The sequence below is a fragment of the Gobio gobio genome (genome assembly GCF_949357685.1).
Source record: "Gobio gobio genome assembly, chromosome: 14".
NCBI lineage: Eukaryota > Metazoa > Chordata > Actinopteri > Cypriniformes > Gobionidae > Gobio > Gobio gobio.
The window spans coordinates 14,235,687-14,249,270 of record NC_137107.1 but is presented as its reverse complement, the minus strand read 5'-3'; the positions used below and the strand labels follow the sequence as shown (position 1 = coordinate 14,249,270).

Genomic DNA, 13,584 nt, shown 5'->3' with positions numbered 1-13,584 from the left:
TAACTTCGTGTGGCCTTCAGATTCACTCAAGAACAGAGTGTTTCATGGAGTGAGTTTTCATGGCCGAGCAGCTGCATCCAAGCCTTACATTACCAAGTGCAATGCAAAGCGTGTAACACAAAATTGAAAAGAAAAAAAAAGTAAGCATTTTAATAAAGCATAATATCATAGATGCTTGACATTGCTACCCAACAAAGTGGTCATTTATTGCCTCTTTCTCCACTCCCAAGATAACATAAGAGAGGGTTTGTATCATGTATGCCAATTTCATTTATATTTATGGGGAGGAAACTTCTTTTTTTATGGAGAGGAAAGGAATCCTTTAAATCCAAACTGGAAAAAAAGATTTGTATTGTACTTTTGAACAAGATGCTTGGGAAATTGTGAAAATTCCCTAAGACATGGATTAATTCAGTTTAACATTATACACAGGGTTTATTACACACCGGAGAGATTACATAAAATATGTAGAAACTGGTACATTATTACATGTTTTGGGCATGTACAAAACTTAAAACCTATTGGGAAAATATACTAGAAACTAATAACAAAATGACAGGTTATTTTTCCATTTGATCCGAGATTTATTTTATTAGGTCATGCAACTTGAACAGAGGGTACATTTATATTTTATGAAGATGGTCCTGATGGCAGCAAAGAAATGTACAGCTATACAGGGGAAATCTACAGAACCTCCTTATCATGTGTCGCTAAGAGAACAATCATCTTATGTTCTTTATTTGAGAAGATCTAGGGCAAATGTATAAATTGTATGAAAAACTGTGATGTTATATTTAAGACAATTCTGATGTGGTAATGTAACAACTGTGATTTCCTTTAAGAAGTTTACAAGTAGTATTATATAAGTATGTTAGATAATCCCCCTTTTCTTTTTGTTACCCTTATCATATTTATTATTTTACCCATATTTATTTATTGAGGGGAGAGTCTAGTTGACAAGAATGCGTTGTGGTCGTGTCTAGGCGCCGGTTTACCATCTGATCTGGATACGGCTGACTGCAGTAAACCTCGGGATAAACAGAGAGAATAATATTAGCGTAGATGCCATTCTTCTAATGATGTAATATATATAATTTATCCAGACATTTGATTATTTGGACCCACTTTATATTAGTTGGCCTTGTGTACTAAGATTTAAATTAATCATTTGATACAATGCACTTATTGTGTACATACATGTTTTTACATTGTACTTACATTATTTAAAATACTGCATGTAATTACATCCGTAATTAATTTCTTACATTTATAATTACTGTTGACACTTGCCCATTTAAAATTCTGTTTATATTTGTGGGTTTTCTATTACCATATGAACCCAGGATATAGCCTATACGTTTAGTTAGGGGTGATGAGGCTGGTTTCCAATTGTTTGGTGAGTTTGAGAATAATACACTGAGTGCAGACTCGACATCACTTGGGCTCGTTTCAGTGAGGCAGGCAGGCTGGATGGATGGATGGATGGATGCTGGGTCATGATACTCTAACTGCTCTATTCTTTCTCCATTAGGCTGAAGACTTAAACTAATGATGACAAGACAAAAGGATGAATAAATGGATTTATGCATTTCAGCGTAATTAATTTCTGTAGTCACATTTATTATTACACTGTTGACCCTTCCCTTACAACGAAGTTAACCCTACCCTTAAACTTACCCACACCACCACACCTGTCCCTAACGTTACCCGTGTCCCATTTCAATATCAGCAAAAGTGTTTTCCAATACAATATGAACACAATAAGTACATTGCTCTTATTTTTTTATGTAAGTACATAGTAGTTAACACCTAGGTTAGGATAATGGGATGAGGTTGGATTAGGCAATCAGGTAGCAGCTTCAAACAGATCAGAGGGGTCATAATGTGACATGGAGTCGAAATTACAACACCCGCTATACACGGATCTCACGGTCACAAACTAATCAGTCTTGGTAGCTTGAATAATATTACAAAAATCAGAAGTTAAGGCTAACCCTATTTAGATAACACTTTTTTTTTGTTTATCATCTAAACTGGATTGTAGTCTGTTACTAACTGGATCACAGATTTGTGGTAACAGCCAGGGATTTAACCTAATCTACTACTATAATCTACAGATACAACCGCTATAAGAATTATTGTGTTCCTTTGGCTAAGGATGTTAAAATCTAGTTCAAAGGACACGACGTGTGATTAAGTATTGGTGTGGGTATCTTGTTATGCTGCTTACCTGTATTGCCCAAAACAATTTTCCCTTAAAGGGACAAATAAAGTAGTAGTAGTAAGTAGTAGGCTAGTACTAGACTCAATAATTTCAGAGAAGGTCAGAATAAAATTGAATGTAAAAATGTATTATTAGTCAGGTGAACATGTATCATGCAAATTACATAATCAATTCAAGATAACCAAAACAAAACATCTAATTCTCAGAAATAAAGAGTACAAGATGCTTGCCTGAAATCAGAATGACACTGCTGAGTGTCTTCCATACATATCTTTCTGAAGCTTACTCAGACCAAAACAAAACATCCAAATGGAGGTATGAACTACGACTGGAATTTGCATTAGAGCTGGAGAGTTTACGCATAATTGGGGACAGAAGATAATTTGTCTGAAAGACCCTGGGTGATGACACACCCTTCACAGTAAGCAAAATATCTTTAACTGATTTTCTTCTTCATTGTTTTTCTGTCTAGTCTTTGATGCACAGACACGCACTATAAAAAAATACCCGTCATTTTAAGGTGGTATTAATTTTCATTATTTTTGTGGAAAAGCACAATTTAAAATGATCTTTATATTTGAGGGTTTTCTATTGCCATATGAACCCAGGATATAGCCCATACGTTTAATTAGGGGTGATGAGACTGTTTTCCAATTGTTTGGTGAGTTTCAGTTTGAGAATAATACACTGAGTGCAGACTCGGCATCACTTGGGCTCGTTTCAGTGACTAGAACATACGCTGTTCAGTCAGTCAGTCAGACAGGCTGGATGCTGCTGGGTCATGATACTCTCTAACTGCTCTATTCTTTCTCCATTAGGCTGAAGATTTAAACTAATGATGACAAAACAAAAGGATGAATAAACGGATTTATGCGTTTGATCGCATAACAAATTCGGGATGTCTGTGTCCCTCGGTGAAGAAACGGCGCCGTGATCACGTACAAGTTTGTGAATACGAAGAATGCGTATTATACGCAGGAATCTGTCGTAAAATACGTCCTGGGCTCTGTACTCCGGCGTGAAAGTAGAGAATACGAGTGCTTCAGATGATCGCATAGGATATTTTCTCAACCGCAACCGAGCTTATGTTAGCAGCCGTGAGCGGAACACTCAGAGAGTCCGGGGGAATCCGGTGGATTTCTGACGGAGGCCACATTATGCCGCTCGGAAATGTACCCGAATAATCGGATGACAGCACTCCGATCCATCGAAGGAAAACTTTATAGTTCAGTTTACACGGTGGGCTTGTAATAAAAGGAGGCCGTGTGGCTAACAGGATCCCGGGGAGCTGTGGCTAGCATGGTACTATCACACATGCAGCCGAACTAACAGTTACATCGATTGAAAGCCACTCTGACTGCGTCGCTTCTCGGGTCGGCTGATGTTCTTGAGGCGTGTGTGGGTCCTGCGTTCTCAATATCCCCACTCCCTTATAGGGAGACCTGAATCCGAGCTGCTATACGGGCCATATATTTGCCTAGCTTGACTGTCATTTCATGTATGGATGGACGCGTGCATGCTTTGACAGATCCTGCGTGCATCGTTGCAGCTGGCACAGAGTATCCCAAGGAGGGGCTCTTACTCTAGCAAATATACATTGGATCCGTCGAAGCGTTTAATTTGCTGCCTGTCTCCCTAAGAACACTGCGTAAGGCTGCAGCGTACGCTACGTCTGTTCGGAGGAATAATATTGGGTGACATTGCAGTCTCTCTCGGAGAGATATAACGTAAGCTCTTCTCGCTTATTACGTTTGTCAAAGGAAGGGAAGGTGGAGCATTGTCCGTCGTACGTGCTGACGCAGTGGGATTTCTACGTCTGGTCTGCGTTTCGACCCGCCCTTCCCGCGGTGACGGTGATGGGTCGGAAGCGGTGTGTCGGTGCAGATTGTTCGAAGATGGCGGCCGGGTGCTGCGGGGTGAAGAAGCAGAAGTTGTCGGGATCCCCCGGGGCGGGGGGTCCCGGCGGGGCGGGGAGCGGGGTAGCCGGGACCGGACATTGTGGATCGGAATTGGGGATCGGGTCGTCGTCGACTATAGTGACCGGGAATGTGAATCGGATGAACGGCCTGGGGGGTCCAGGGGGTAGTAGTAGTAGCAGCAGCAGCAGCAGCAGCAGCGGCAGCAGCAGCAACAACACCAATGCTCTGTCCCCAACCCCGGGAGGCTACAACTCAACTGGCCTCTCCCCGACTCTCAGTCCCGGGCCTGGCTCAGGAGGCAGGAAAATGGTCGTTTCGGCGGAGATGTGTTGCTTTTGCTTCGACGTGCTTTATTGCCATCTATACGGATACCAGCCTCCTCGAACACCCAGGTTTACAAACGACCCCTAGTAAGTAGCAAGATGGCTATTTTGACCTGGTTTCCCTCAACAACAGATGGTGTGCTTCATTTTCCCTATGCAGTAATAACGAAGTTTTGAGTCTTCATGCTCCTCGGCGAAGTTTTGCTCCTGCTCATCTTGGTCTAATGTCCCCCCCCCCCCCCATGTTAATTACTTTGTTTGATGTCCATACCAAATGCAGTCACTAATAGTTTAACTCGCTAACCCAAGCCCTCCCGATTAAAACGGCTCTTTCTTTTTTTTACAACAGAAAAGAGCTGTTGTCATGTTTCCAAACTCGAGGTTTCTGAGGTGTTTTTAGAAAAAAATGTCGTTAATACATAAACACCCGCTAGTCTAACTTAGTTGTGTAGATTAATTTTATTGGTGGTCAAATCAAGTTTATATAGTTTATACATAATACACACACACACACACACACACACACACACACACACACACACACACACACACACACACACACACACATACACACACACACACACACACACACACACACACACACACATATATATATATATATATATATATATATATATATATATATATATATATATATATATATAAATAAATAAAATATTTGAGGGCAAATACTGGGTTTAGTATGCATGATTTAGAAGACTAGAAGTGAAATGATGTATTATTAATGCCCCCCCCCCCCCCCCCATTTATTCAAGCTTATCTGCAAGCTAACAGGCTAAGCGACGTTAGCCAACTCACACTATTGACATATCGGCCAATGTTTGCCTTTTTCTGTTTATTTACTCTCCGCTCCCTTTCCTTTTCTTAATTCGTTAGATTTTTGTAAGAAACATCGAGTATTATTTCGTTCCCAAGCTGTTGTTAGTGGTTAGCTGAAGTGAGCTAGTAAGCTAACAAAACCCAAGTGTTGGTTACGTTTCCCCCAGTCGAAAGCTCTTACAGTATTGTTCAAGTTAGTGATAAAGCAACAAAATTAACATCAGGACACACAATAACATTTCACATGTTAACTGTTAAATCACCAACACTTCAATATTCTGGTATTTTGTCACTTTGTAAACACCGATTCTTTATTATTTTGGACCCTTTCAGGTAAGCATTTTACTCGAGCTACAGTTCGAGAGCTTTTTCTGTTAAGGACGTTAAAGGAATGTTTATCTTATCCGGTTAGTCATGTTTCGTCGAACTAGGTAATGAATGAATGTCTTCACTGCAGTTCCTCCCTCTGTTGCTGATAGCGACACTGACCCGATATGGACGGTACACACACACATCCATGTATTTAGGCAATATACAACTCGTTTATTTACCTTAAGTTGCTGCATTACAAAAATATGAAACATTTGTCTTGGCCATAGTCAACTGTTATTTAGCCATAGACAATTTTGCAGACACCTTAATAAATTATGTGAGACAATTACAATTTGATTTGATTCTGGAGTATATCGATATATTAATTTGCTAATATTACCGGTATGTGCCTATTTGACAAAATAATTTACATTTACATGTAATTTACACTATTTATTTATTTTACTTTTAACTTGCAAATGTAACCAAAATATATAAAATGGCCATTTAACTGAACTCTCTGAAAATTGTTCATACTGTATCTCAATTGGGACATCCACAACAAACAAACAAAAACACTTTAGATTAAAAAATAAATAAATAAAATAATAATGTGGGAGGGGGGCAGGTGGAGTCACACATGAGATCAATCTGATGACCGCTTGACAATCATCAAGAAAGTCTTTCATGTTTTTATGTTAAAGGGTTAGTTCACCCAAAAATGAAATTCTGTCATTAATTACTCACTCTCATGTCGTTCGACACCCGTAAGACCTTCAGATAGGCCTCCATTGGCATTCAGTACATTAATACTCCCAAGACCCATAAAAGGCACTTAAAACAGTTACATCTCACCACAGTAGCTCTACAATAATTTTACGATGCGACGACAATAGTTTTTGTGCGCAAAAAAAATCAAAATAACACCTTTATCCAGCTTGTTATTGTCTTCCGTGTGTGCCTCCACGACGCATGCGCTTACGGGTGTCGAACGACATGAGGGTGAGTAATTAATGACAGAATTTTCATTTTTGGGTGAACTAACCCTTTAAAATGTGCAATGTGTAAAAAGTGCAAATCCTCATTAAGAAAATTTATAAAATGACATACTCGCAGTCGCACATCAAATTCAGTTCAAGGTCTATAGACCTATTTTGTGTTTGTGAACAGCAATGATCTTTTTTGTGGGCAGAGCCTACCTGGTTGCAGAAAATGACAGTTCTGTGGAAGCCACAGAATAATAGACAAAAATAGAAGAGTTAAAGGGGCTATATGCGTTTTTCTGAAATTCAAACTCGCGACTGACACCTGTGGCCAAAAAACAGAACTGCTCTTATTTTCTGCTCGCTCTCGCAGCGGTGGTGACGTCACATCCGCAGACAGCGCGGGAAAAAAAATGACCCGCCAGAAAATAGGAAAAATAGGATACAGGCTTATAGGTGCACCCACTGTGAGCGGACAAGGTGTCAGTATGCTCATCAGGAAATGTTTGAGTCATAAATCGTAAAATAAAAAGGCTATTGTTACGTTTCTTTTGGGGAAAAAGTTGCATATAGCCCCTTTAAAGTCCCTGTAAAGGCAATTCTGAGATTTTTTTCTAAACACATTATAAATGTTAGAAATGTATTGCTGAAACAAATTACAAAGACTGTGAACTATGTAGTACTGAATTCAGAAGTTAGACCGTAAAACAGTTTTTCACCGTTGCTGTGTTCAGGATTTTCTGGGCGGGGCTAAAACGGTGGCTCGATGACGCACTGGAGCCACCGAGCCTGGCTCCTCCCCAAACACGATCATAACTCGAGCACATTCGCAACAGTTTGCCCACAGTACTGTTAGTTACTATAGTCTACAACTTGCAAAACAGCTTACAAAACAAACACGATGATCAAGAAGAGGTGGATTAATTTTGTAAACAGCCATCTTGATGGAGAGCTGAGGATAACCACCGACGCCTGCCTCTGAGTCTGCAGTGACAATACACCGGATCGTTTTACAAACTTTCACCGGAGACAACTGGGATTCACTGATAATCCGCTTCAGAACAGACTATCCCCCGCCCCGGCCTTAGTCCTCCCGTCCCACCGACATCTGGTGCGTCGTGATCATACACGGTCGTGATCAGTGAGTGTTGTCTTGTGTGCCACGGCAGCTTTCCCGCGAATGGGCGTGGTTTCGGCGCAGACAGCGGACACACCCCCAGTGTTTGAGAGCAGAGAATGCTGCTCATTTATTCAAGTTTTTGATAAGCTTTTTTATGTACTTTGCGGATTTTTTAATGATTCGAATTTGGCTGGGTGGTTAATAACACATTTATCTGTGGTGTGAGAAACTCAGAACACATGTTTAGTTTTGACTTTACAGGGACTTTAATTTCTAGTGTACAGATGCTGGTCATATTAGAATATCATCAAAAAGTTGATTTATTTCACTAATTCCATTCAAAAAGTGAAACTTGTATATTATATTAATTCATTACACACAGACTGATATATTTCAAATGTTTATTTCTTTTAATTTTGATGATTATAACTGACAACTAAGGAAAATCCCAAATTCAGTATCTCAAAATTAGAATATTACTGAAGACCAATACAAAGAAAGGATTTTTAGAAATCTTGGCCAACTGAAAAGTATGAACATGAAAATGATAAGCATGTACAGCACTCAATACTTAGTTGGGGCTCCTTTTGCCTGAATTACTGCAGCAATGCGGCGTGGCATGGAGTCGATCAGTCTGTGGCACTGCTCAGGTGTTATCTTCCTCTTCACAAGGTTTATTTTTCTCCATTAGGTCTTAAAAACTAAGCAACCGTCTAGGCATAATTATTATTATTAATAAAGATGTATTATTACATAGAGACGTAGCTAAATCTACTATAGGCTACAACAGTAGCATAATGTATTGTCAATTTATTCACGTTAAACTAGGGCTGGGCGATAAAACGATAACGATATGTATCGCGATACACGTAATCGATATCAATAAAAAATGCGTTTGATAAAAACCAGGAAGAAACCAGAGGTTGCAAAGCAAGTTTGGTTGCATGAACAAAGGCACTCGCTCTCTGGTAACCAAGCAACGTAGGGAGTGACAGGCTAACAGCGAATCATGTAACTGTTAGGGGTGGCACGGTTCACAAAACCCACGGTTCGGTTCGTATCACGGTTTTAGGGTCACGGTTTTCGGTTCTGTACGGTTCTTGTTGTTGTTTTTTTAATCGTTAACAATCCAGAAATTTACTTCAGCATATGATATATAGCTTAATCATCCACAATTTAGGATACATTATTAAAAAATTGTTATCATGTAGAAGTTGTTTCCGGCTGTCTACCGAATCCGACACATTGGCGTAACATTTTTCATGTTAATCATGTAAATTTTGATCAGAACAATGCACTGTGGCTTTAATTCAGCTGACCTGATTAACAAATTTCACCATGAAGTGTTCCGTGTGTTTCACAATCACCATATGACATCCAGCGCTGTGAAAAGAAAAGAAAAAAGTACACGAAACCACAACACTGCCAGAGGTTTTTGCCCAAACTTCAAAGGCATGTTTAAATTATTAAAACTAGAAGCATATCTTAACTTTTAAATGTTATGCATGTGTGTATGAGACAGAGGGGAACACGGTCGCATTTGCAGCAGATATATGCTGCCCATCATAAATCTAAGCATAAGACAGACAGGGGTCGGAGGAGAACACCGGAAAATGTGACAGAATGGACAATATTTGTCTGTATTTGCAATACACAAGCCGCGGTTCAGCTGCGCGAGACAAACACTGCCAGTGTGTGATTGCACGACGGGCGCGCGCGGCTCCCGCTCTCCATACGCACTGCATCTGCCCTGCTGGCGCATCCTCCAACTCCAGGCAGCCTTCCTTATCTCTCCCACTTGCATTTCTACATGTGACGTGACCTGCAGCACTCCACTTTTACTTTATTTTATTGTGTGTCCACACACACCTCTTATTTTGCGCGAAAAGGACACCCACTGTCTGAGGTAACAAACGGGCCCAAGTATACATTGCACATGCGTCGAAACCGTGCGACGCACACGCTCCGAACCGAGACGAGCGAACCGAACGTTTTTTTTTTTTTATATGTACCGTGCCACTCCTAGTAACTGTAGGCGTTGCGTTTGGTTGCGCCATATCGCTGTCTCGAGTTGGATTAATTCTTCAGTAAACAGACCCAGCGTGGAGTGATAAGTAGGGCCCTATGATTTCCGCGATCACCGAATCGCGGACGGAATCGCGGAATTGGCATATTAACGCGGAATCTATTGTTAACGCGGAATTTCCCGGAATTTGACATATTTGGAATGAAATGCGGTTTTGTGTGGGAGAAGAACGTATGTCTGGGGAAAATGCAGACCGGGGGAAGCAAATCTGGGCGACTCAACCCCTCCCGTCATTTCAGCTCCGCCTTCAAAACAATGAAAGTATGGTGAAGCGGCTCACCACGGCTCTGCTTTCATCAGCGGAAAAGTTAAGAAACTCAACGCTAAAGCCCCGTTCACACCGCCCTCAGTACAGAGCCGAGCAGTTCCCTCAGGTAGTGCTTGCTGTATTTTGCCTTGTTTTTAATGCACTTCAATGTACTGTATGGAAAATAATGCCTTAAATGAACTTGAGAGAAAATGAGATGCGCGGATCAGCGCGTCTTATGCTGCCTTCACGTGCTCTCGGAATTATCGTAATATACGAGTTTCCTAGGTAAACATTGCACATGAACGCCCTCACATTTTGAAACTTGAATGCAATGCGCTCGTAATCACGACTTCAGAAGTCGGAATCATCAAATTTCCGATAGCACGTGAAGGCAGCATTATCCACATCATGTTCAGAAGCGGCTGTTCTTAAAGTGACAGGAGCACTGATAATGTCTGTCATTAATGTTCAAAGAACAACGGGAACAGAAGATTGTAGTTTTAATGATGATTCATCTATATTTCACTTATTATTTATGCAGTTAAGAAAGGTGTTGATAACTTTATTCAATTTCTGTGTAGACTATGACAGGGAAGGCCACAGGTAAATATAACATTTATTATAATGGGTTTATGTAAAGATTGTTTTAAGTTCAATTAAATTAAAAGTTATTTTTTAAAGCCTAATAAATGGTGAAATCGGTAGCTTTCAGTTATACTGTAATGTAACGTCATCAATGTTTCATATAGACATTAATATCAGTGATACTGGCCTTCATTCATAAAAAGATGCCATTACAACACACATTTAAAATATGCTGTCTTTAAATTGTTTCTAAATTAATTTGGAGAGTAACTGAAATTATTACAATATCAAAATATTAAAAACTCCAATGTTTTTAATTGCAATTAATCATGATTAATTACAGAAAAAATGCAATTAATTCTGGGTTTTTTTTAATTATCAATTCACAGCACTAATATCTAGTTGTGACTTGAAGTGCTTAGAGTGCAGTGTTATGTTGCAGTATTTGTCCTGAAAAGTAAATGTGATGTTTGTTACCTGTTTGATGTTTGTCATTCCTATTTTATGTTTTATGTTCTATTATATTAACATTAAAAACACTCTTTTTACGACTAAAATAACAGTTAAGGGTAAAAAAAACTGAATTTGCAAAAATTAAAACGGAAAAAAAAGGAATTAGCAAAAATTAAAACGGAAAAAACGGAATTTGGGAAAAAATAAAACGGAATTTGGGAAAAAATAAAACGGATTTCATAGGGCCCTAGATAAGTGGAAAATGAGTGCCACAGCAAGCGAGGAATTTGTTGATAAAACATGAAAACAAGTTAGCTCGCCAGTATGGCAGTTTTTTGGATTCTATAGGTCTGACCGTAGTCAGACCAATGTCGTCTGCAAATTATGCATGACTGTCGTCCCTACTAAGACTGGTAATACCACAAACTTGTTTTACCAGCCTTGTTTATACTTTTGTCTGGCTCCGCAGCGCAAGCCTCTGCTGACAGCGCGCGCACCTGCCTTGTTCATTTGGGGACGTGTTTATTCTCTACGAGCTCGCCGTTGTGCTATTCTGAAATCCAAAATCAATACCGAACGGTTATGAATGCAATCTTTAACAGTTAACAGTCGGCTTGTTTAAAGCGCGGAACACACTTCAGTCCGAGTTCCCACACGAACATATTGAGTTCAGTCCATTTTATCACGAAATTCAAACAATGCCGTTTTAACGCTCGATAATGTGACATGACTGATAGACGCGTATCATTTCAATTTCGAGCGGCAGCGCGCGAGTGAACGCGATCATCTCTTCCTAAAGAATAAACATAAATGAATATCTTAAGGTATGTTGAGGATACATTACAACTTACTGAAACGTATCATATGTTGTGTAATCGCTCCATCTGTGTTTCGACCACGGAAAGACAATAAAACAGCTTGTAAACAATGTCATGTAGAATCACGTTTACCTCAGAAGTCATTCGGTGTCCACAGCTGTCAGTTCACTAGAGAGATTAACTTTCACTGAATACATGCACTATATTAGCCTATATATTCGTTATATTAGCCTATATATATTCATTATATACTACTTAGCCTGTTAGTGATGTCTTGTTTATTTAATGTATGTTTAAATAAACCTGTCATGAAAATTACAGCCACTAAATGATTATATTTCAACAACGAATTGGAGAAAAAATAATAATAATTAGATTTAGATGTTAATGCAAAAACTGCCTTATGTGAAGCTTATAAGTGTTGATTATTATATCTAAAAAATAAATAGCAAATTAATTTAGGCTAATAGTTTGGGCTAATTCAGGGCTTCAGAAGGGCTTAATTCAGCCCTTCTGAAGCGAAGTGGCACGTTTGTGTAAGAAAAATGTCCATATTTAAAATTTTATAGACTAAAATAGCTAACTTCTAGCCTGGATGCCAGCCGAACTTAGCCCCGCCCACAACATTTTTACTCGGGCAGTTCGGTCTGGACTTTCTCCGTAGAGAAGTAATTATGCCCGAACAGAAACTGTTTGGACCAATGAAATTGTCAGGGCGGGCTTTAGACGATGATGGACAGATGATCAACATTAACGTAATCATCCACATCACCAAAGAGCGTTTGGGTTCAATTTGTTCTAATCCTAAACGGAGAACTTGTTGTATATGCATTCACCTTTACTATTTCTCTCAGAAATGATGATCGTGTTGGTAAGTACTCTGTGTATCCTTAAATTCTTTTTTTACAACACTGGCAAAGATCGTTTACACTCATCTTTTTCTTCAAAACAAGCCCAATAGCTTTCCAGGGGCGTTCTCCGGGGGAAAAAAAGGCATTTGGGGGTTAAAATATGTTATTTTGGCAGGGATGGCAGCTAAAAATCGCATTCCTGGGCCTGTATATCACATAATTGGGGTCGCTTCAACCCGCGGACATGGCAACACAGTGCAGTTGAGTTCTTTTGACATTTGACAACTAACGTTATGCGTTGCTCCGTTGCTCTGATTGGTTGTAGGTCTATCCAATTGAGGTCTTTCCTGGTTCGGTTGAAACACGCCCCATAATCACAGCCCAACGGAGCAGTATCAGACTCATATTCTGACTAGAATTGAGTATGACGACGTCAGGCTAGCTAACTTCCTAAATAGCTAACTCTATCCTCTGCACTAAAATAGCGCAGAGGATAGAGCAAAAAAAAAAAACCCTGTAGCGTTGGGGGTTACTCTTTTAGCCGAAGTCGACTCGTGCACTGCTGACCACTGGAAATGAGCTATTTTTGTATATAAAGTTTTAAATATGGATATATTTCTTACACAAACACGCCACTTCGCTTCAGAAGGCCTTTATTAACCCCCCGGAGCCATGTGGAGCACTTTTATGATGGATAGATGCAAGATATGGACTTAAAAAATGACCCATCGAGTCACCCATTATAATGCTTGGATTAGCCAGGACTTATTTAAAGGGGCTATATGCGTTTTTCTGAAATTTAAACTCGCGACTGACACCT

General features: G+C 39.6%; 1 protein-coding gene across 1 annotated transcript in view; it reads left to right on the top strand.

The window, feature by feature from the left end:
* Nucleotides 1–2,949: 2,949 nt before the first annotated feature.
* The window catches only part of ammecr1 (AMMECR nuclear protein 1), a 58,992-nt gene continuing 48,357 nt past the window's right edge, over nt 2,950–13,584 (top strand). Inside the window, exon 1 of the mRNA XM_079835916.1 lies at nt 2,950–4,553. Within this exon, the coding sequence (XP_079692042.1) occupies nt 4,081–4,553 (473 nt within the window). The 5' untranslated portion in view covers nt 2,950–4,080. The remainder of the gene's footprint in view (nt 4,554–13,584) is intronic.